The sequence below is a fragment of the Lontra canadensis genome, unplaced genomic scaffold, assembly GCF_010015895.1.
Source record: "Lontra canadensis isolate GAN:19392208 unplaced genomic scaffold, GSC_riverotter_1.0 scaffold9, whole genome shotgun sequence".
Lineage (NCBI taxonomy): Eukaryota > Metazoa > Chordata > Mammalia > Carnivora > Mustelidae > Lontra > Lontra canadensis.
Genome location: NW_022631003.1, coordinates 39,556,380 through 39,582,157, shown reverse-complemented (window position 1 = coordinate 39,582,157; position 25,778 = coordinate 39,556,380). Strand labels below are relative to the sequence as shown.

Here is a 25,778-nt window from a genome sequence, read left to right as displayed (position 1 = left end):
AAGTAGGGAAGTGAAACAGGAAAGGAAGGAAGCTCATAAATGGTTTATTATCAAGCAAGTTACTATTGTAATCAACTTAACCCTTTCAAGGACTCCAGAAGAATAGTGTTTCTCCAACTTTAAAGGGCATAAATATCACCCATTTAAGCATATGTTCTTGGTCCCCACTCCCAGAGATTCTGATTCACTAGTTTTAGGGTAGGTTCTAAGAATCTGCACCTCTAATCAATTCCCGTGCAATGGTAACAATAAGGTTACAGGTCTGTGGATCACACCTTGGGTACATAATGGTACTGAAAATGCTTTGAGGAAGTTACTGTGCACAAGAGGCAAGAGAGGGCGCCTGGGTGGCTCAGTGGGTTAAAGCCTCTGCCTTCGGCTCAGGTTGTGATCCCAGAGTCCTGGGATCCAGTCCCGCATCAGGCTCTCTGTTCAGTAGGGGCCTGCTTCCCTCTCTCTCTCTGCCTGCCTCTCCGCCTACTTGTGATCTCTCTCTGTCAAATAAATAAATAAAATCTTAAAAAAAAAAAAAAAAACACAAGAGGCAAGGGAACTGGAGTATTTACCCACCAACTCCCATTAGTCATTGTTGTTGGTTTTTTAACAGATTTTATTTGTCAGAGAGAGAGCACACAAGCAGGGGAGCAGCAGGCAGAGGTAGAGGAAGAAGCAGGCTCCCCACTGAGCAAGGAGCCCAATGTGGGACTCCATCCCAGGACCCTGGAATTATGACCGGAGCCAAAGGCAGCCGTTTAACCGACTGAGCCACTCAAGCATCCCACCCCCCATCAGTCATTGTTTTAAAAGACTTCTCTCAAACAGCATTAATTCCCTGGTACTTCCTGCCTGCCTCACATAGAGCACATGTCTGCAGCCAAGAGAAACCTCTCAGGAAGTAAGTCACAAATGCTGTCAGTTGGAAATCAGGTTGGCATGTATTGAAATGGAAAGTGCCAAGGAAATGTGAGCAGAGCAAGAACAGCATCTGCCTCACTGCTATATCTGGTGTCATGGGGAAAATAAACATTTACTAAGAAAATCACAAATAAATTACAACTATGGCTAAGTGCTATAAAAGAAAATTACATGAGACTATCCCTAAAGATAACTTCCTGCTATTACAAATGGCAACCTATTAGAGTAATTCTAACCAAAATAAAGCACTGTTTCACAAATCCATTAAATATCAACTCCAGATCAGTTATCATATGCATCAGCCATTACTGACTGTACATTATCTTATTTGCAGGCACTGTGATTGGTAGTTTACATGACAAATGTGTGCATAATCATTTAAGCTTCCAATTTTGTTTCATTTGGATAAACCTCAGCTAGAATTTACTTTGTTTTATACATCTTAAATTGTGAATATGGAAAGAAAAGTGTTTAACTTCAGTTTTTTTTTTTTTCATTAAATGGTTTCACCAAAGGAAAACCTAAACAATATTATATTTTAAGAAGTATGCTACAATCTATTCTACTATGTAAGAGATGTCTTTTTGGTTTTGTAAATCTGTACTCACTTTCCTTTCCAATATTTTTATCTTCTTAAAACACCTAAATAGTTAGCAACTGCAAAGTTAGGGAACAGTCCACAAAACTACACTTATTTCAGGGATTTCAGGAGCACCCTCAAATTTAGTAATTTGCTTTATAAGGACTCAGAACTCATTGAAAGCTGTTATACTCACAGTTACAGTTTATTACAGGAAGAGAATACAGATTAAAATCAGCCTAGGGAAGAAATACACTCTAGGAAAGTGATAAATGCAGACCATCCAGAAGTCCTCTTCTATGGAGTCACAAACCTTCCTGGTATTAACGTGTGACAACACACAGAATACTGTCAACCAGGGAGGCTCAACCAAACTTTAGTGTCTACAGTCTTTACTGGGACTCCATCACAGTGACACGGCTAACTTTCCACATGCTCACCTCAGTTTCTAAAAGCCTTAAGAAGTTGAGCTGATACAGCCTGACCCCAAGTCTCATTCTAAATCACACTGTTACTTTTTAACTTGGCCCAAAGTCCCCAGGCTAACAAAGATTTCTATCAGGCATGAACGACACTCCAAGCACTTAGAGATTATATCCCAAAAGCCAAGGGCACAGGGCAGATCTCTTTTGGGGCAAGTTTACATTCTTTACTACACTGCACTTTATCCTATGTGGTCGCTGTTTTAGAAAGTCCTCACATTCCTTTAACCTTACTGAGCTTAATTTCCACATTATGATATTGATAAAAATATAACTACATTTAGATTTCTGTAATGAATGTGCTTTCAGTACTAGTAGACTTTGATTAGTATTTGGAAAAAAACTCCATTTATTTGATATTTGAAACCAACCTAAAATTCACAGCTTGATCTTTCTAGTATCACCAGTAAAGGGTCCTCTTTTTCTATATATTGATCTTCATTGCTATGTCATACTTTGCACAATAATGCTCAAGATAATCAACCCATGACAGAATACTTTTTGTTTAATATCACAATGAAAACTGAGCCTTTTGAACAACTATCAATGTACAATGGATAATTTATTCCCCTTTCATGAGATGATTACTATACTTTAAGAAAATACTTAGGAGGTCTTTGAGCTTTCTGAGTCTGCAAAAGTAACTTCCTAAAACTAGCTTAAAAACTTAAGATTGGTATCATTTAAATATCAGCTGTTGGTGTTTTTAAATCATTATGCTTCAGGTCACCCCTGCAGCACAAACTATTGAATAGATATGTGTGCATGTGACAATGCAATAACTCATCATCCTTTTCTTTAAAAGCACAGAAACTCCTACCAACTCTATTTTTTGGTTCAATTAGGTATCAGAATGCCTTTTGCTGTGTAGTTTATAATATTCCATACAAATGGTCAATTCCAGAGTATGAACATTTAAAATCCTGAAACAAAAAAATAAATGTTATGTAGGAAATGAAGCCTGTATTTTATAAATGAACAAATCTAATAATTTTGAAAAGAATCTTAGCAAGATTAAAATTAGTGAATATAAATCATTTTCCCAATATTGAACAAATCTCTTACAAAAGCATTGAAATATTTTTTATATCTTGAAGACAAAAACACTTTCCTTTGAATATAAGCTCCAATAAAAAACATTATTCAAACACAATAGAAAATATACTTTAACTAAAAATGCCAGAATTTTTTTAAAATGAGGGTATAATATTTAATATAGTGGCTAACAGTGCTCACTTTGGAAGCATATTAAAACTGGAACAATACAAAGATTAGCATGGCCCCTGCAACAAGAAGACATGCAAATTCATAATATAAGTAGCTAACAAAATTCTTATGAGATTATAAAATATGTTTGCTATTATTTAGCATTATTTTCTGTCTTAAAATCTTGGGAGAAAATTTTTGGTAATGGACGTAGCTGCACTGAATTTTAAGATAAAGAAAAAGCTGAAGGAAGCAATTAAACATACTTTTATCCATAAACAGCATCATATCATAACAATCACCATGAGAATTATAAATAGTAAATGTACATATATATTATTTTCTAAAAACTTGAAGATATACTATGCATATCTTGAAGATATATCTATGTAGATGTTAAAAAATCTATGTAAAATTAAATGTATACATTAATATTTAAGTATTTTAAAACAAGCCATAAATATATCCTTCAAATATTTTCACCTTGTGCTTATCTACATATTCTCATTCCTTGTTATGTTCATGAAATTCTGAACATTAAATGAAATGCTAAATTTTAAGCTGAGATTTTAGAATATTAGTTGTTCTTAAGGATTTCCTGCCCTCCAGTGGTATCTGCCTTAATACTTTCACTGCACTTTTCAATATTACAAGGAGACCAGATTATTTCTACATTTACATTTTGAAATTATATCACACTGTACGGCAGCATCTAATTTTTCTTCCATTACAGGTTCACTGTCTGTTTGTACCCATGCATCACACCTTGCAACGTGTAGAATGCAGTTATTACTAGTTTTCTTCTGTAATATGTGTGCTGAATTACACTGAGACAGTGGAAACTGATCTGTATTATTTTTCATTGAGAACTGGTGAAGATTTTCATTTTGTTTATGAATTTTGGCACTGTTCTTAATAATCCTACCACATGGAAGTTTCGGCATCCTTTCTAGATAAAAATTATTAGTTGTTTCTTTGATTCTGATGGATCTCCTATTTGACTCTTCTATTTCTTGCAATATTTGATCTTCATCTTCAGATGGCTAAAAGAAATTCAGTAATTTTGCTGTAAATTTTTGCTTAAATTTACAAAAATCATTCAATCACTTCATGGCATTCTCAAAATTCATACTATAGAAAATTTCAAAATACAGAAGATACTTGGCAGGTTGCAATTCAAAAGTGTTATACCAGCAACCAGTCTTCAAACAGTCATCTGCCTCTGGAGATGCCTCAAAAAAAGTTAAAAATAGAACTACCATATGATCCAGTAGTTCCACTACTGGGCATTTAACCAAAGAATACAAAAACACTAATTCAAAAAGTTATGTGCACCCCTATGTTTACTGCAGCATTATTTACAACTGCCAAATTATGGAAGCAGTCCAAGTCTCCATGGACAGATGAATGGATAAAGATGATTTGATATATACATATACATATATACATAATGGAATATTAGCCATAAAGAAGAATCAAACCTTCCCATTTACAACAACATGGATGGATCTAGAGACTATAATGCTAAATGAAAGAAATCGGTCAGAAAAAGACAAATACCATATGATTTCACTCATATGTGGAATTTAAGAAACAAAACAAATGAACAAAGAAAAAAGAAACAAACCAAAAAACAGACTCTTAACTATAGAGGGGAGGTGGGTTGAGGAAATGAGGAAATGGGTAAAATTTGTGAAAGGGATTAAGAGTACAATTATCATGATGAGCACTGAGTAATGTATAGAATTGTTGAATCACTATATTGTACACCTGAAACTAATAAAACTATGTTAGTTACACTGGAATTAAAATTTTGAAAAATAATAATAATATATCACTCCTCAGGAGGTTTATGGACTTTTAAAATAGCAAGAACAATAATAATAATTCTTGTATTAAAAATGCTAAAGAGGGGTGCCCAGATGACACAGGCTGTTAAGTTTCTGTCTTCAGCTCAGATCATGATCCCAGCCCAACATAAGACTTCCTACTCAGTAGGGAGCCTGCTTCTCCCTCTCCCTCTACAGCTCTCCCTGCTTGTGCACTCCTGCATGAGCGCTCATTCTCTCTCTGTTAAATAAAAAAAAAATCTTAAAAATGCAAAAGAACTAAAAAAGAAAAATTTTTGTCTCTTATCAGTCCCTCATAAATTTTTGTCTCTTATCAGTCCCTATTTTGTCTCTACATCATCCCCCTTCCCTTTTACAAAGGAATTAAAAAAACACATTATTCACTCACTGACTTGTTAGGTCAAAAAACATCTAAATTGTATCTTTTATAGGCCCAGTCTCATGAAAGGTATAATTAAAGAAGAGTATAAGCTAACAGGAAATCAAGCAGACAAAAGAAAAGTTAAATAAGAACAAATAGCTCAGGGTGCCTGGGCGGCCCAGTCTGTTAAGCATCTGACTCTTGATCTCAGCTCAGGTCTTGATCTCAAGGTTGTGAGTTCAAGCCCTGTGCTGGGCCTACTTTAAAAAAAAAAAAAAAAAAGAAGAAGAAAGAAAGAGAGAGAGAGAGAGAAAGAAAGAAAGAAAGAAAGATAGATTTAAAAAAAAAGAATAAATATCTCAACTGTTATCTAAAAAGTCAGTTTTAAAACTTTTAATAGGCATAGATTTCAGTTTGCTAGCTTGAATGTTTCAACTTCATGAAAAATGTATCTTTTAATTACTGAACTAACCAAAATATTTTAAGAAAAATTTTATCTAAAGTACTGATTATTCCAGCTTTTTAAAAAAAAAGAGTTAACATAAATACCCTAAAATGAGATATAGCCTCAGTGGACTAGCACTAAAATAGAAAAAGTAAGCCCAAGAAATAGCCTTCAGACTTGCTGGGCACACATTGAAAAAAAAAAATAAAAAACACACTCAATACATTTATTCAAGAAAATATTCCTTTAGCATCTGCAATGTGAGTGAAGCAGACATGGTTGCTGCCCCATTAAAGCACACATTCTCATAGGTGGAAATGATAGTAACCAAATAATCATATACATGTATATGTAATTACAAATTGAGAAAAGCATCTTAAAGAACAAGTATGAGGCACTTTGAAAGCATATCTAAGGAAACTATTTTTTTCTTAATTTATTTGAGAGAGAGAGACAGCAACAGGGTGAGAGGCAGAGAGGTAGACTCCATGCTGATCAGGGAGCCCAATGTGGGACTCAATCCCAGGACCCAGAGATCATGACCTGAGCTGAAGGCAGACGCTTAACCAACTGAACCACCCAGACGCCCCATAAAGGACCTAAATTAGGAGGAGCCAAAGAATGGGTTTTAGAAGTCACATATTTGAACTGAGACTTAAAGGATGAATAAGAGTAAGGTAGAGGAAACAATATATAAAGGCCCTGAAATAGAAAAGAGACCAGTAAGCTAAGCAAAGTGAAATGTCAGTACATGTGGACTGTGCTGTTAAAGGGAGACTAGCAGAAGTTGGAGATGTAGCCAGAGGCCAGATTACACATGGCTTTAGCCACGTAAGTAGTTAAGATTCCAAGGTAAAATATAAATTACTGAATAGTTGAACACAGAAATAACATGATTCAATTTAGGTTTTCAAAAGATCATGTTGACTGCTGACAAAAAAAAGTGGGTCAAGAGTGGAAGTAGAGATATCTCCCAGGAGATAACCACAATAGTGCAAGAACAATAAATCAGTACTTTAGTGTGCTGACAGCAGAAGCTGAGAGAAGCAATTTATTCTGGAAGTAAAACTGATTGGATGAAAAGACAGAATGAATGTGGTTAAGAAAACTGAGAAGCCAGGAAGAAATGGCAAAGTTAACTAAATTTCTGGCACGAGTAACTGAGTGGATGAAAAGGTATCTATTCATACAGGAATTACCAGAAACACTGATCTGGGGCAAAGACCAGGGAGTTTAATATATAAAGAAAAGGAGATTTTTGTGAAATATCCAAGAAGATCTATCAACTGAGACATATCAATAAGGATCCGGGCTAAAGTGATAAAGTTGAAAACGGTCTTGAGTCAAGACAGCATATGTCAATGGGATATAGAACATCACCTAGAAGGACACCTATGTGGCTCAGTTGTTCAGCGATTGCCCTCGGCTCATGTCATGATCACAGGGTCCTGGGATCAAGCCCCACACTGAGCTCCCTGCTCTGCAGGAAGCCTCCTTCTCCCTCTCTCACCCTCCTGCTCATGTTCTCTCTCTTGCTAGCATTCTCTCTCTGTCAAATAAATAAACAAAAACTTTAAAAAAAAAAAAAAGAACATCACCTAGAGTTTAAAGTGTAATCTAAGAGAAGAAAGAGTCCTATAGCAAACCCTAAACATTATAACATTTATATAGGGGGAAGGGTAGAAGACAGTCAGCAAAGGCATAAAGCTGAATTCAAAGAGGTATGAAGGAAACAAAGATACAGTGCTATCACAAAAGCAAAAAGAAGAAAATGTTTCAAAAAAAAAAAAATCACTTTTTCCAGTATTATTAGTTCTCATAAACACTGAAAAGTGACCAATGAATTTGGCAACATAGAGGTCACAGGTGTTTTTTCCTTAGCAAAAGCAGTTTGGATGGTGATCCAGAGACAAAAAAAAAAAAAAAAAAAGAAAAAAGATGGAAGATTCAATGAAGAAGAATTCCACTGAAACATGTGATTTATGAGAAATGCAGCTCTCCTACTCAGGACATAACTGTCACTCCAATTGTTCAGATTACATTACTCAACTTTTTATAGTTTTCTTCATATAAGTCTTCAGACTTTTTCTAAATATTCTTAGATGCTTCAGTTTTTCAATTATTGTGAGTGGAAATTTTAAAAAGCATACAACTTCAACATATACACATATACATCTTGATAAGGGTAGCTTTTGTAAGTAACAATGAACACATCATTTTAATAAATGTTAATGAATGATACTAACATTTCAATTACACATTTCTGTTTATAAGTTTCTTACATTTTAAATATTTTTAATTTTTTTCTTTATATTTATTTTCACCACTTACTGATAATTATTTTTCTCAAAATGTAAAGGAAAAGTGTGAGAAATACAAGTAATTCCAAATAAGCAGAACATAAATTAATAAGCAAAAAGAAAAGTAACTTACCATCTCTGAACTAGAACTGAAGCAACTATCTGTTGGCCTTGGAGAGTAACTGGCAGACTGACTACTCTGTGAAGAATCATGATCTAAAAATAAAGGTTTAATTGATGAAGAATGGTATTTGTTAATGCTCTACGAAATATATACAGAGGCAGAAGAAATTTTCTGGTAAAATAAATTCAGCTGACATTCTATAGCACTTTAAACTGTACAAAAACTAGTTAAACTCTTGAATACTTGGCAGCTTGCATTTCTGATAGGGTATTATGGGTTTATTCTACACTCAAAACATTTGTATCTGTAATATAGGAGTATATAACATAAGGGAAGAAAGAATAAAGAAAAATGGATTGCTTTTTTTTCCAGAGATGAACCATTTTTTACAAACAAATAATTTAAAGTGTCAACTGCAGTAAGTAAGTGCCAAGTTTATTAAGTCCCAAGGGCCAGATATTTGCTAATCCAGTAAATGATGATTCATTGTACAATCAAAATTATATGAAAAAAATCAATTCAAAGCTTCCAGTATGATATTCTTTCATTATATGCTTAATGTGTTCTCTTATGATTCCAATTAAAGTTCAAAGATGCACCTGAGCAGTAGGTCATGACTCCCTACAATGCAAAAATACTATAGACTGACAGTAGCTTCAACCACTCCTCTCCTTGTTTGTGAAAATGGGTTTGCTATCAAGAAAAGCACAAGGTAATGGAATGTGGAGCAACAACTCATATCAAATCACATGTCCTCCTATATGCAATAAACTATAAGTACTATCTATACATGCCTCAGATCAGGACTAATGCTCTCTGTAACAGAATCTAACCATCAGTCAGCTGAGAGGCAGAGAGGACTTAGCTGAACTCCAATACCCTTAGGTTCATCATTCTAGAAGAAAATTTATACACCTGTAGATCAGGTTCTCCCTGATAGTAGAAAACAGAGTACAGAAAAGTAAATGGTAGGATTTTACTAACACCATAATGTAAGAGCATTCCCCTGGTAAGGTTCATTCACTTCATAGGTACAGTAAACCCAGAGTCATTAGAATAGAAGACAAATGTCTGCTGAATGAATATTTTACCTATAGTGGTGTAAGAAAAGATATCCAGATTGAAATATCAATTCAGTTCAACACTTACTGAGTAATTAATTACTTTATGTAGGGCACTATAATCATAAGAAAACATAGCATGCCTACAATGTTCAGTGTTCAGAATCTCCTAATGGAGAAAGACATACCGTTTAAAAGAAAAAGTCACAAAATTAGGTGCAACAGAAGTCTCAGAAGGTAGAAAAGTAATAAAGAACAGTGTGTGGTAAGCTCAAAGAGAGTTGGGAAGAGCTACAAAAAAAGCACAGCAAGGGGTTCCTGGGTGGCTCAGTTGGTTAGGTGTCCAACTCTTGATTTCAGCTCAGGTCCTGATCTCAGGGTCATGGGATCAAGCCTCACATGGGGCTCTGTGCTCCACATGAAGTCTGCTTGTCCCTCTCCCTCTGCTCCTCCCTCCACTCCAGCTCTAACACATAAATAAATAAATAAAATCTTAAAAAGAAAAAGCACAGTATAAAGAATATTTTTTGAAAGATTAATAAACATTTTCTACAGACACAGGATGAAAAACAGCATATGGGGCAGAAGAAAAAGAAAGTATAAGAATATACTTTAATATTAAAGAAATTTGCATTTTAGATTATCTACCAAGGCATCTAACTGAAGATAGAGTAAAGAAGGGTGAGACTGAATAAATTCAGGTCAGTTAGAAAATTAAAGCAATAATCTTGTTATGAAGTGATGAGGAGCTGCTATAAAGCAGTGAAATTGGGGAAAAGAAGAGGCAAGAAATGCAAATTTCAAGAAATCTTTCAAATAGCCTCAATTTTTACATGTATACAGCTTCTTTTTTTTTTTTTTAAGATTTATTTATTTGTTTATTTGACAGACACAGATCACAACTAGGCAGAGAGGCAGGCGGGGGGCGGGGGGGAAAGTAGGCTCCCCGATGAGCAGAGACCCCGATGCAGGGCTCAATCCCAGGACCCTGGGAACATGACCAGAGCTGAAAGCAGAGGCTTTAACCCACTGAGCCACCCAGGCACCCCTACATGTATACAGCTTTAAAATTTTTTGTGAATTTGGTATATAATATTAATATTGCCTCATTGGCAATAGGTCAGAAGTAGAGTTCTAGGTGCTAGCTGGGCTCGAAAAAGGCATCGAAGATATTAGAAAATCAGTTTCTGGAAAATAAAATCCCTTTCTGGAGAAATAAAAGAACTAAAATCTAAACAATTTGAAACAAAAAAGCTATTAATGAGATGCAATAAAAAATGGAGGCTCTTACTGCTAAGATAAATGAGGCAGAAGAGAGAATTAGTGATATAGAACACCAAATGAAAGAGAATAAAGAAGCTGAGCAAAAGAGGGACAAACAGCTACTGGAACACAAGGGGAGAATTCGAGAGGTAAGTGATAATGAAACAGTATTAGAATAATTGGGATCCCAGAAGAAGAAGAAGAGAGAGAGGGGAGCAGAAGGTATATTGGAGCAAATTATAGTAGATAATTTCCCTAATATGGCAAGGGGAACAAGCATCAAAATCCAGGAGGAACAGAGAACTCCCCTCAGAATCAATAAAAATAGGTCCACACCCCATCATCTAATAGTAAAACGTACAAGTGTTAGTGACAAAGAGAAAATCCTGAAAGCAGCCCGGGAAAAGAAGTCTGTAACATACAATGGTAGAAATATTAGATAGCATCAGACTTATCCACAGACACCTGGCAGGCCAAAAAGAACGGCATGATATATTCAGAGCACTAAACAAGAAAATATGCGGCCAAGAATACTATATCCAGCTAGGCTGGCACTGAAAATAAGAGATAAAAAGCTTCCAGGAAAAACAAAAATTAAAAGAATTTGCAAACACCAAACCAGCCCTACAGAAAATACTGAAAGGGGTCCTCTAAGCAAAGAGAGAGCCTAAAAGTAGTAGACCAAAAAGGAACAGAGACAATTTACCATACCAGTCACCTTATAGGCAATACAGTGGCACTAAATTCATATCTTTCAATAGTTACCCTGAATATAAATGGGCTAAATGCCCCCAATCAAAAGACACAGGGTATCAGAAAGGATAAAAAAACAAGACCCATTGATATTCTGTCTCCAAGACACAAAAGATACCTCCAGATTTAAAGTGAGGTGGTGGAAAACAATTTATCAAGCTATTGGACATCAAAAGAAAGCTGGGGTGGCAATCTTTATATCAGATAAATTAGATTTTAAGGCAAAGACTATGATAAGAGAGGAAGAAGGACACTATATCACACTTGAAAGGTCTGTTCAACAGGAAGATTTAACAATTTTAAATATCTATGCCCCTAACATGGGAGCAGCCAATTATATAAACCAATTAATAACAAAATCAAAGAAACACATCAACAATAATACAATAATAATAGGGGACTTTAACACCCCCCGCCACTGAAACGGACAGATCATCCAAGCAAAAGATCAACAAGGAAATAAAGGCTTTAAATGACACAATGGACCAGATGGACGTCACAGATATATTCAGAACATTCCATTCCAAAGCAACAGAATACACATTCTTCTCTAGTGCACATGGAACATTCTCCAGAACAGAGCATATCCCGGGTCACAAATCAGGTGTCAACTGATAAAAAAGATTGGGATCATTCCCTGCGTATTTTCAGACCACAATGCTCTGAAGGTAGAACTCAATCACAAGAGGAAAGCTGGAAAGAACTCAAATACAGAGGGTAAAGAGCATCCTACTAAAGAATGAATAGGTCAACGAGGAAATTAAAGAAGAATTGAAAAAAATTATGGAAATAAATGAAAATGAAAACACAACTGTTCAAAATCTTTGGGACACAGCAAAGGCAGTCCTGAGAATAAAGTATATAGTGACACAAGCCTTTCTCAAGAAGCAAGAAAGATCTCAAGTATACAACTTATCCCTACCCCTAAAGGAGCCAGAGAAAGAACAGCAAACAGAGACTAAACTGAGCAGGAGAAGAGAAGTCATAAAGATCAGAGCAGAAAGCAATGAAATGGAAACCAAAAGAAGAGTAGAACAGATCAACAAAACTAGGAGCTGGTTCTTTGAAAGAATAAGATTTATAAACCCCTGGCCAGACTTAGCAAAAAGAAAAGAGAAAGGACCCAAATTAATAAAATCATGAATGAAAGAGGAGAGATCACAACCAACACCAAAGAAATACAAACAATTATAAGAACATATTATGAGCAACTATACACCAGCAGATTTGACAATCTGGAAGAAATGGATGCATTCCTAGAGACATATAAACTACCAACCTGAACCAGGAAGAAAGAGAAAACCTGAACAGATCCATAACCAGTAAGGAGATTGAAGCAGTCATCAAAAATATCCCAACAAACAAGAACCCAGGGCCAGATGGCATCCTAGGAATTCTACCAAGCATTTAAAGGAGAATACATAACTATTCTCCTGAAACTGTTCCAAAAAATAGAAATGTAAGGAAAACTTCTAAACTCATTTTATGAGGCCAGCATTACCTTGATCCTAAAACCAGACAAAGACCCTACCAAAAAGAATTACATGGATGTTGAACATGGATGCAAACATTCGCACCAAAATACTAACCAATAGGATCCAACAGTACATTAAAAGCATTGTTCACCATGACCAAGTGGGATTTATTTCTGGGCTGCAAGTTGGTTCAACATCCACAAATCAATCAATGTGATACAATACATTAGTGAAAGAAAGAACATGAACCATATGATACTCCCAATAGATGCTGAAAAAGCATTTGACAAAGTACAGCATCTCTTCTTGATCAAAACTCTTCAAAGTGTAGGGATAGAGGGTACAAACCTCAATATCATCAAAGCCATCTACAAAAAACCCATAGCAAGTATCATTCTCAATGTAGAAAAACTGAGAGCTTTTCCGCTAAGGTCAGGAACACGGCAGGGATGTCCACCATCACCACTGCTATTCAACAAAGTACTAGAAGTCCTAGCCTCAGCAATCAGACAACAAAAAGAAATAAAAAGGCATGTGAATAGGTAAAGAAGAAGTCAACTCACTTTTTGCAGATGATATGACACTTTATGTGGAAAACCCAAAAGACTCCACTCCAAAACTGCTAGACCTCATACAGGAATTCAGTAAAGTGTCAGGATATAAAATCAATGCACAGAAATCAGTTGCATTTCTATGCACCAACAGCAAGACGGAAGAGAAATTAAAGAGTTGATCCCATTTGCAACTGCTCCCAAAACCATAAGATACCTAGGAATAAACCTAACCAAAGAGGCAAAGAATCCGTACTCAGAAAACTATAACGTACTCATGAAAGAAATTGAGGAAGACACAAAGAAATGGAAAAACGTTCCATGCTCATAGATTGGAAGAACAAATACTGTGAAAATGTCTATGCTACCTGAAGCAATCTACACATTTAATGCAATCCCTATCAAAATCCCATCCATTTTTTTCAAAGAAATGGAACAAATAATCCTAAAATTTTAATGGAATCAGAAAAGACCCTGAATAGCCAGAGGAATGTTGAAAAAGAAAACCAAAGTTGGTGGTATCACAATTCCAGACTTTAAGCTCTATTACAAAGCTGTCATCATCAAGACAGTAAGGTACTGGCACAAAAACAGACACATAGATCAACAGAACAGAATAGAGAGCCCAGAAATAGAACCTCACAGTCAAGTAATCTTTGACAAAGCAAGAAAGAATGTCCAATAGAAAGAGACACTCTCTTCAACAAATGGTGTTGGGAAAATTGGAACAGCCACATGCAGAAGAATGAAACTGGACCACTTCCTTATACCACACACAAAAATAGACTCAAAATGGACGAAAGACCTTAATGTGAGATAGGAATCCATCAAAATCCTTGAGGAGAACACGGGCAGCAACTTCTTCGACCTCAGCCACAGCAACGTCTTCCTAGAAACATCACCAAAGTCAAGGGAAGCAAGGGCAAAAATGAACTACTGGGATTTCATCAAGATCAAAAGCTTTTGCACAGCAAAGGAAACAGTCAACAAAACCAAAGACAACTGACAGAATGGGAGAAGATATTCGTAAATGACATATCAGATAAAGGGCTAGTATCCAAAATCTATAGAGAGCTTATCAAACTCAATACCCAAAGAACAAATAATCCAATCAAGAAATGAGCAGAAGACATTAACAGACATTTTTGCAAAGAAGACATCCAGGTGGCCAACAGAGAAACAAAAAAGTGCTCAGCATCACTCGGCATCAGGGATATACAAATCAAAACCACAATGAGATACCACCTCACACCAGTCAGAATGGCTAATTTAACAAGTCAGGAAACGATAGATGTTGGCAAGGATGTGGAGAAAGAGGAACCCTCCTACACTGTTGGTGGAAATGCAAGCTGGTGCAGCCACTCTGGAAAACAGCATGGAGGTTCTTCAAAAAGCTGAAAATAGAGCTACTCTATGACCCAACAATCACACTACTGGGTATTTACCCTAAAAATACAAATTCTGTGATCCGAAGGGGCACATGTACCCCAATGTTTAGAGCAGCAATGTCCACAATAGCCAAACTATGGAAAGAACTATAGATGTGCATCAACAGATGAATGGAAGATGGGTTATATATAGATAGATAGATAGATAGATAGATAGATAGATATAGATATATCTATATCTATCTATCTATCTATCTATCTCACATGTGGTATATACACAGATGTGGTATATATATATACAATGGAATAGTATGCAGCCTCAAAAGAAATGAAATCTTGCCATTTGCAATGATGTGGATGGAACTAGAGGATATTATGCTGAGCGAAATAAACCACAGAAAAACAATTATCATATGATCTCTCCAATCTGAAGAATTTGAGAGGCAGGGTAGAGGTTTTGGAGGGTAGGGAAAAGAAAAAATGAAACAAGATGGCTCAGGATGGGGACAAACCATAAGAGACTCTTAATTTCACAAAACAAACTGAAGGTTTGTTAGGAAGAGGGTGGTTGGGTTATAGACACTGGGGAGGGTATGTGCTATGGTGAGTGCTATGAAATGTGTAAGCCTGATGATTCACAGACCTATACCCCTGAGGCAAACAAAACATTATATATTAATAAAAATAATCAAAAAAAGAAAAAGAAAAACAAACAAAGATGTGGTACTACATTTCACAAAATAGAAGGCCTAAAGTAGTAAACAATTGATGATATGAACTAGAATCACAACTATCAAAGTAAACAAATCTCAAAATACATTATTGAGTAAACAACAACAAAGAAAAAGCAAATTGCAGAAAAATATGTGGAGTTTGTAGAAAGTTCAAAACCAAGCAATGGAAAAGACTGGGATATCACAAAAATAAATTCAGGATAACAGTTACCTCTAGGTGGCAGGATAGGAAATGCAATTGAGAAGAGCTTCAAAAGTACTAAGTATACATTATTCCTTAAGCTACAAAGTATATCCAAGGGTATCAGTTTTATTATTCACTAAACTGTATATATACATTACATATACTTATATATAATGTATTTTATAAAAGGTAAGATCAATTTTAAAAGAGTCAGTTGCATTGCCAGTATATTCTTAAATATCTATGAAATATATGCTGGCAAAAATCTGAAAAAAAAATCAAAATTTAACTGATTCTCATTTAAATTTTAGTTGTTTTTTTTTATTTTAAGAATAAAAAATTCATTTTAGTTACACTGACAGATTTTCTTAGCAGATGTTGATCTGTCTTCTAAAGAACAGGTTCCTCTTCCTTCCATCAGAATCTAGAAGAAAAACAAAATTTTAACTCCCAAGTATAAATAGTTAATACCTACTCATATCTCCCTTTTAATCTCACCAATTCATTTTACAATACTTTTCCTTTATATTACTTTAGTTCAACAAAGATGATCTTAAAACTATAAAGAAATTTTGCCTGATGAACAATAAAATAAAATTTTAAATATGTTTTGAAACAGCAAGCAACAGAATAGACACTTGCTAAGAAAACTGATGGAAAGAAAAGGCCTGAGGTAATCTCAATAAATGAAATTCAAAGAGATAGAAATATAAAAGCAATCTGGAGATTTATTGTTAAATTGGATAACTTAAGTTGGATATCAGTTTATGTATCTTCAAGTTTCTTAAATAATAAAAGCCCACAAGGTATAAATTTTCTGTAGAACAAAGCACTGGTTTTCATTTTTATCAATTTCTATGTAAGTTCTATTTATTTTCTTTTTTTTTTTTTTCTCTTTTTAAAACCCAGAGTGTTTAATTTCCAAGAAGGTAAGGGAGGTAAAGCATCTTTTGTTGTTGATTTCCAACTTAATGAATTATTAGAGAATGTGACTATAAATCTCTCCTTGGACACATCTCAAACTTTATGACTTATTTATTATATTTGCAAATGTATCATGGACTTAGAAAAAACATATATTCTTTGTTGGTAAGACAGAGTGTTTTAATAAAGACAAGCAGGACAAAGGAGAAACTGTCCAGCTGTTCACCAAACTATTTCCCTTTCCTCTTAGGCATACAGCTAGACCACATTTCCTAGCCTCCCTTGGAGTTGGTTTGGACATGTGATTTAAGTTCTGGTCATGGGCAAAAGTGGTGTACACCACTACTACTCCTGGCTCTAAAAATTTTCTCCACAATCCTCTACTTCTGTTTCTCTTCTGCTATCTGATATCAACATACACTATAAATGTGTAAACCACCAGTTAAAGACAGCAAAGCTCCCATCAACTTGGGGTCCTGAATAACTTTATGGAGCAGAGCCTCTTCTCTAACCTCACAATTCACTCATTTAAAAAGTATTCTATATTCAACTCTTAAAACCCTCAAGCCCCAAACTCGCACCACAACACAAAAGTTGAGACAGCTAGTTCATAAGTACATAAACCAATACCTATCTCAGCTCTGTTTATAGAGGATAAATGATAGAAAAGATCCTCCCAAAGAGAAGAAACTAAATTATTCAAAAAATTTCTCCCATACCGCAGGAGAAGCCTTCACAATGCCTGTCAAGCTGGATTTCTTAATTGGTATGGATCAGTAACTCCATATTTCCACTTTTCCTGTTTTCTGAATCAGTTTTCTATTGCATTTATATTGTTTTTGCTCTGATACTAAATATTTTATGTGATAGGCTTCTAATTTAACACACATCTAAAGGCTTACTAAAATACTCTCCAAAGACTATAGAGCCCAACAGGCACCATCCTCACACTCTCCTTCTGCTTTGTTGCAGGTCAAGGGTACTGCCTGGAAACACTCCCAGTGCACACATCTAGAACACCTACCACCCATGGGATGTCCCTTGATCATCAGCTCTGATAGCCAATGGGGCTTTATGTATGCAAGTCCCACAGGACTTTAACAAACAGAAAAAGAGTTCTTAACCGATTACACATCCAGGGAGCAGTGATGAGGCAGCTGACTGACATATCCATTTTTTTGTGAAAGAGGCCTATATTAGCTTATCTTCATACCTGTGGCCAAAGGGGCAAGCTTCTAATTAAACACACATCTAGGGGCCACCTGAAATCCTCTCCAGATTTTGTGGAGGCCAGCAGGTACCATCCTCATACTCTCTCTGCCTTACCCCAGAATTGCTGGTGTCTCCAGGAAAGGAGCTCATACAAACACCCAGCATCCCAGCTTTTGTGACTGCTGCCCTGAGGACACGGTCTTTGATAGCCTGGTTCTGATGGCTAGCAGGGCTTAGGTTCACAGATTCAACAGGATGATAGCAAACAAAGAAACACTTCTTAACTGGCTATCATACCAGGGCTTAGTGCAGAAGGAACAGACAGATGCCCATCTCAAAGTCTGCCATGAAAGAGGTACATCTACATACTTTAAAAGTTCCCACCTAAGGGTGCGGCTTCCAATCAAACATAATCTGAGTCCTGATTGAGATCCTTCCCATTGGGACACAGGCAGGTTTTGGCATACCCTCAACTACCAGGAACTACTAAAAATAAAGTAGGCTACTTAGAAAATCACAAATGTTGGCGAGACACCAAGAGATAGGGCAGGGTTGAAACACAGGTTTTATTTCCCACTTAAGGCCCCAACTTCAGGACTAAGAGAGGTGTCTGTTTTATCCAACACAAAGAAACTAACACAGAGTCCAAGCAAATGAAGACACAGAACAATATGTTACAAACAATAGAACAAGATAAAGCCTTAGAAAAAGACCTCCGTGAAATGAAGATAAGTGATTTTCCAATAAGAGTTCAGAATAACAGTCATAAAAACGCTCTCAATGAGGTCAGGAGAATAATGCAAGAGAATTTCAACAAAGAAACGGGAAATACAAGAAAGTGCCAAATAGAAATCAAAGAGCTGAGGAATATAGTAACTGAACTAAGGAATATAATAAAACTAAGAAATATAATTTCTAAGAAACAAGAACTAAGAAATATAATAAAAGAATTAACAGAAAACTTGATGAAGCCAAAGGAAGGATCAGGAACTCAAAGAAAGGGCAGTGGAATTTCAAATCGGAGCAACAACAAAACGGAATTTTTAAAAAGTGACAAGAGCATAAGGGATTTATGGAACAGTATCAAATAAATCAGTATTCATGTTATCAGGGCCCCCAAAGGAAAAGGAGCAGAGACAGAAAACTTACTTGAAATTATGACCAAAAACTTCCCTAACCTGGGGAAGGAAACAGAGTTCCAAATAAGCTGAACCCAAAGAAACCACATCAAGACACATAATTATGTTTTTGTAATTTAATTATAATAAGATCTTTTTTTAAAGCAACAAAAGAAAAACAACTCATTATATATAGGTAAACCCCATAAAACTATCATCAGATTTTTCAACAGAAACTTCCAGGCCAGAAGAAAGTGGCATGACATATTCAAAGTGTTGAAAGGAAAAACTACTAATGAAGAGTATTCTACCCAGCAAAGCTGTCCTTGCAAATAGGAGAGATAAAGAGTTTCCCAGATAAGTAAAAAGCTAAAGAATTCATCACTAGACTTGGCTTTACAAGAAATGTTAAAAGCATTTATTAAAGCTGAAATAAAAGGTCTCAATTAGTAACAGGAAAACATATGAAAGTATAAACTTACTGGTAAAGGTAAATACATACTAAAATTCAAAATAATGTTGTAAAGGGGGTAGGTTAATCACTTACAAAGCTAGTTTAAATGTTAAAGACAAAAGTAATAAAAACAACTACAATAATTTGTTAATAAATACTAAGACCAAAAGAAATTGTGACATCAAAAACAACATGTTGGGGGGTAGTAAAACGACAGAGCTTTAGAATGCATTTGACTTTAAGTTTTATATCAAGTTGAAATGTACTGTTATCAATAGAAGTTGTTTTATATAAGCCTTATGGTAACCACAAAGCAAAACCTACAATAAATAAACAAGATGTAAAAAGAAATGAATCTACACTACAGAAAATCACAAATCACAAAGGAACAGAGCAAGAGAAGAAACAACAAAGGAATTACACAACAGCCAAGACATGATGAGCCAAATATAAATTAGCCCGTCTATTAATAACTTTTTAAAACAAATATAGACTGGGGCGCCTGGGTGGCTCAGTGGGTTAAAGCCTCTGCCTTCAGCTCAGGTCATGATCCCAGAGTCCTGGGATCGAGCCCCGCATCGGGCTCTCTGCTCCGCGGGGAGCCTGCTTCCTCCCCTCTCTCTCTCTGCCTGCCTCTCTGCCTACTTGTGATCTCTCCCTCTCTGTCAAATAAATAAAATCTTAAAAAAAAAATATGGACTAAATAAATTTCTCCCATCAAAAGATAGAGTGGCCAAATGGGATTTTTTTTAAGAATCCATTTATATGCTCTGTTCTAAAGACTCATTTCACACATAAGGACACATACAAACTAAAAGTGAAAGGATGGAAAAAGGTATTTCATGAAAATGGATACCAGAAGAAAACTGGAGTGGGTATAAATAGACAAAACAGACTTTAAAACTGTAATTAAGAGACAAATAAAGTCATTATCTAATGAAATAGAGATGAATCCAAGAAGATGTAACATTTGAAAATATATAAGAGCCCAACATAGGAGTATCTAAATATATAAAGCAAAGATGAACAGACCTAAAGAGAGAAACAGCAATATGATAACAGTTGGGAACTTGAATACCCCCCACTTTCAACAGTGGATAAATCCTCCAGACAGAAAATCAATAAGGAAACATTGGCCTTCAATAACACTTTAAACCAGATGTACTAAACAGATATATACAGAACATTTCATTCAAAAGCAATAGCATATACATTCTTTTCAAGCACATATTGAATATTTTCCATGATATATTATATTTTAGGCCAAAAAACAAGTCAATAAATTTAAGAAGACTGAAATCACATAAGCCATGTTTTCAAACCATAATGATATGAAAATAAAAATTACAAGAGGGAAACTGGAAAATTGATAAGCATATGGAAATTATACAACATGTTCTTAAACAACCAATGGCTGAAAAAAATAATCAAAAAATATTTTTAAGTATCTTGACACAAATAAAAATTGGAAATACAAACTATCAAAACTCTGGAATGCAACAAAAACAGTTCTAAATGGGAAGTTTGTAGTAATAAGCACCTATATTAAGAAACAAGAAAGATCTCAAACAACCTAACTTTGTACCTCAAGAAACTAATGAACTGAACCTACAGTTAGAAGAAAGTAAATAACAAAGATCAGAGTGGAAATAAACAAGACAGAAACTAAAAAGATAATAGAAAAGATTAATGAAACTAAGAGCTGGTTGTCTGAAAAGATGAAAAAAAAATTACAGACTATTAGCTATACTCTAAAGGGTAAAAAGAGGATTCAAAATCAGAAATCAAAGAGATCTTATAACTGATAACAGAAAAACAGATCTTAAGAAACTACTAAGAACAATGATAAACCAACAAACTGAATAACCTAGAAGAAATCAGTAAATCAAACTACCAAGACTAATTCATTAAGAAACTGAAACTATGAATATACCAATTACTAGTAAAGAGATTGAATTAGTAATCAAAAACTTCCCCATAAGCAAAAGTCCAGAACTAATGGCTTCCTGGTGAATTCTATCAAACTACCAAACATTTTAAAAAGAATTACCATCAATCCTTCTCTAAAACTCTTCCAAAAAATAGAGAAAGGAACAATTCCAAACTCATTTTATGAAGCCAGCATTATCTTGATACAAAAACCAGAGAAGGACACTATAAGAAAAGAAATTATAGGATAATATCCTTAATGAACATAGATTCAAAAATCTTGAAAATACTAGCAAATCATATTTAATAATACATTAAAAGGATTATACACCATGATCAAGTGGGATTTATTCTAGGATTGTAAAGACAGTTCAACACTGTCTTTACAATCCTTTACAAGGATAAGAATCATATGATCATCTCAAAAAATGCAGAAAATGCATTTGACAAAATTCAACATCCATTCATGATTAAAGCTTGCAACAAAAGAGAGAGAGGGAATATACCTTGACAGAATAAAAGACATATATGTTCAGCCTATAGCTAACATCACACTATTAAGAGTAAAATGCTCAAAGTTTTTCCTCTAAGATCAGGAATAACACAAGGATGTCTACTCTGGCCACTTTCATTCAACATGATACTAGAAGTCCTCGTTAGAGTAATCAGGCAAGGGAAGGGAAAAAAAAAAAAAAGGCTTCCAAAAGAAAAAGGTACAATTAAAATTACCTTCATTTGCAGATATCATGATACTATATGTAGAACACCCTAAACATTCCACCAAAAAACTGTTAGATATAATAAATAAATTCAGTAAAGTTGCAGGTTACGTAATCAATACACAAAATCAGCTGCATTTCTATACACTAATAATGAGCTATCAGAGAAATTAAGGAAACAATCCCATTTACAATTGCATCAAAAAGAATAAAATACCTAGGAATAAATCTAACCAAAGAGGTAAAAGATCTGTAAACAGAAAACTGTAAGACACTGATGAAAGACACTGAAGACACAAATAACTGGAAAGATAATCTGTGCTCATAAATTGGAAGAATTTATCTTGTTAAAATGTCCACACTACCCAGAGCAGTTCCAAGACAACCCTTATCAAAATTCCAATGATATTTTTCACAGAAATAAGAACAAGTAATCCTAAAGCTTGTACGGAACCATAAAAGACCCTGAATAGCCAAGGCAATCTTGAAAAAGAACAAAGTGAGAAGCTTCACAATCCTTAATTTCAAACAACGTTAGAAAGCTACAATAATCTGGGGCACCTGGCTGGCTCAGCAGGTTAAGCATCTGCCTTCAGGTCAGGTCATGATCTCGGGGTCCTAGGATCGAGCCTCACACTAAGTTTCCTGCTCAGCAGGAGAGTCTGCTTCTCCCTCTACCTCTCCCCCCTGTTTGTCCTTGCTCTCTCTCTCAAATAAAAAATCTTAAAAAAAAAAAAACTACAGTAATCAAAACAGTATGGTACTAGCATAAAAGCAGGCAAAGACCAATGAAACATAATAGAAAGCCAAGAAGAAAATACATACATATTGGCCAATTAATTTACAACAAAGGAGCCAAACTGTACAGTAAGGAAGGATAGTCTCTTCAATAAATGGTGCTAGGAAAACTGATTAGCTATATGCAAAATAATGAAAGTGGGCCACTATCTTACACATACACAAAAATTAACTTAAAATGGAATAAAGACTTGAACATAAGACCCGAAACCATAAAGCTGCTAGAAGAAAACACAAGGGGTAAAGCACCTTGACATTGATCTTTCAGAATGATTTTCTGGATTTGACACCAAAAACAAATGCAACTGAAGTAAAACTAAACAAGAGAGACTACATTAAACTAAAAAACCTCTGCACAGCAAAGGAAACAATCAACATAATGAAAAGGCAACTACAGAATGAGAATAAATATTTGTAAACCATTTATCTGATAATGGTTTAAAATCCAAAATATGTAAAGAATTCCTATAATTCAAAGCAAAATACCAACAATTAAACAGTTGGCAGAGGAACTGAACAGACTTTTACCCAAAGAAGACATACAGATGGTCAACAGGTAAACGAAAAGGTGCTCAATATCATGAATCATCAAGAAAATGCAACTCAATAAAACCCCAATGAGACAGCACCCCACACTTGTTCAAATGGCTAATACCATAAAGACAAGAAGTAACAAGTATTGGCAAGGACGTGGAGAAAAGGAAACCCTTGTGTATTGCTGGTGGGAATGCAAATTGGTCAGCCATTATAGAAAACAGTGTAGAGTATCCTCAAAAATTAAAAACAGAACTACCATATGATCTAAAGAATCCACTCCAGTAATTTTTCCAAAGGAAATGAAGACAGTAACTCGAAGTGATTATTCTCACTCCCTTGTTCATTGCCATTATTTACTATAGCTAAGACAGGGAAATGAACTAAGTGTCCTTAGATGGGAAAATGTATAAAGATGTGGTATACACATGCAATGGAATATTATTCAGCTATATTAAAGAAGGAAACCCTGCCATTTGCAGCAACATGAATGGAACTTGAGGGCATTATGCTACATGAAATTAAGTTAGACAAAGAAAAACAAATACCATATGATCTCACGTATATGTGTAACCTAAAAAAAATTAAAATTAAATACAAACTCATAGATTCAGAGAACAGATAGGTGGTTTTCTAGAGGTGGAGTATAGGCACAAGGGATGAAGGTTGTCAAAAAATACAAACTTCTAGTTATAAAATAAGTCCTAGGATGTAATGTACAGCATGGTGACTAAAATTAGTAAATCACTATTATATATTTGAAACTTCTTAAGAGAATAGAACTTAAAAGTTCTCATCACAAGAAAAACACATTTTTAACTGTTGTATGGTAATGGATGTTAACTAGACCTATTCTGGTGATTATTTCACAGTTTATACATATATCAATCATTCTGTTGTATACCTGAAAGCAATAAATTGTTATATATAATTAAATCTTAATAAAAAATAATTATTATACTCCTCCAAGACCTGTTCTTTCATATTCCCTTCCACATCCAATAAAAAGATCTTGGACCACCCCTACACTTTCCATTCCCCACTATCTGCTATTAGGGATGGATTTTTGTTTGTTTTCTCTGTGTGCTTCTGTTTCCTCATTAATTCTGCCTCAGTAGAACTACCTGTTCTGATTTTACCCAGCCAGTGGGCAGGCAAACCCTACCTTTCTTCTGCTCGTACCTCTTCTTTCTTTCCAGTTCTGACTTCTGCCTTCGTAGCTCTTGCAGAATTTAGGATTTTAGCCAGCGTTCCACTATAGCACAAATCAAAAACCCTATGCCTGGTCTACGCGAAGAAATTCTCATAGCATCAGATTCCCTTCATGCTCCACCAATGGGCTTATTTTCTTCTCTGATTTGCTCTAGCCACATTCAAGCTGCCATAAATGTACTCAGAGTTTGTTTTTTCAGTTTTCTAACCTGCTGACAATTCCTTCTTTGAGAGAATATATCTATATTATTATTATTATATCTATATTATATTATATATAGAAGTTCTAGGAGTAACAGGACAGCATCTGATATCACTGGCCATATTCCCCTCCTTGAAAATCTATTTTTTTTTGTACCATTCTTCTAGTAGAATTCATCAAATCTAACAATTCATTCTGTCTCTCTTTCTGGCTTCTCTTCTACTGAGTGTCCTCCAACTTTAAATGTTGTGGCTTCTCAGGACTCTTTGCTCTTAGCCTATACGTTTTCTCCTGGAAATCACATATGTAGACACAAATGTACTCAATTACCATCTATTTACTGAATACTAAAAGCCTCTTCTGACTTCAGGCTCTCTCTATATAAATGGCTATGACATATCTTCATATATATCACAGATTTTTCAGAAGACTTCAATTAACCTCAACGTGTCAAAACTTAACTGATATTCTCTTAGAAATCTCTCATTCTGAATTCGAGAAATGCTAGGTAACAAAAATAAATCACAAAATGTATAATGCTTAAACAATTATTTCTTTCTCAAGTAAATAATCTAAAATGAGTTTTCCTAGTCAGTAGGTAATCTTCTTCCATCTAGTGATTTAGATTCAGTCCCTCCTATCTTATGGATGCAAACATTCCTTAGGGCTTCACTACCATCTAGCCCTCACAAGAAGGATACCACAGAGGAGGAATCTCCACTTTTTGTGGTGTGTGGAAACAATGCACATTACATCTGATAACGTTCTATTATTGAGCCATATGGCCAAATTTAGATGAATGGAAGATTTGGTAAAGTGTTCCTTTAAAAATAACCACTCTATTCTATAAAAGAGAGTACATAAAATTTGGTGGAGAGTTAACCTTTTCTGCAACCTTCTCTCATATTTTCAATCTTGGTGAATGGCATCATCCCATCAACTACTCATTTACCTAAATCATAAATAAAGGTCTTTTAATTTTTTCCTTCTCACTTAACTAATCA

The 25,778-nt window shown here is 35.0% G+C and overlaps 1 protein-coding gene and 1 non-coding gene across 5 annotated transcripts in view; one reads left to right on the top strand and one right to left on the bottom strand.

Moving 5' to 3' along the window:
• Positions 1 to 25,778, bottom strand: part of CUNH12orf40 (chromosome unknown C12orf40 homolog) — a 139,351-nt gene that overhangs the window by 33,568 nt on the left and 80,005 nt on the right. Inside the window, exons 10-12 of one of the 4 annotated variants that reach the window (XM_032855360.1) lie at positions 16,033 to 16,096; positions 8,273 to 8,355; positions 3,662 to 4,226 (exon numbers count right to left, since the gene is read on the bottom strand). In XM_032855360.1, coding sequence (XP_032711251.1) covers positions 3,831 to 4,226; positions 8,273 to 8,355; positions 16,033 to 16,096 — 543 coding nt within the window. In that variant the 3' untranslated portion in view covers positions 3,662 to 3,830. Of the gene's footprint in view, positions 1 to 3,661; positions 4,227 to 8,272; positions 8,356 to 16,032; positions 16,097 to 25,778 lie in introns of those variants that run through there. The other 3 variants (XM_032855361.1, XM_032855363.1, XM_032855362.1) reach the window with 3 other exon arrangements.
• Positions 3,208 to 3,312, top strand: LOC116866482. Its single transcript, XR_004382411.1, has one exon. It is a non-coding gene; the product is annotated as a U6 spliceosomal RNA (small nuclear RNA).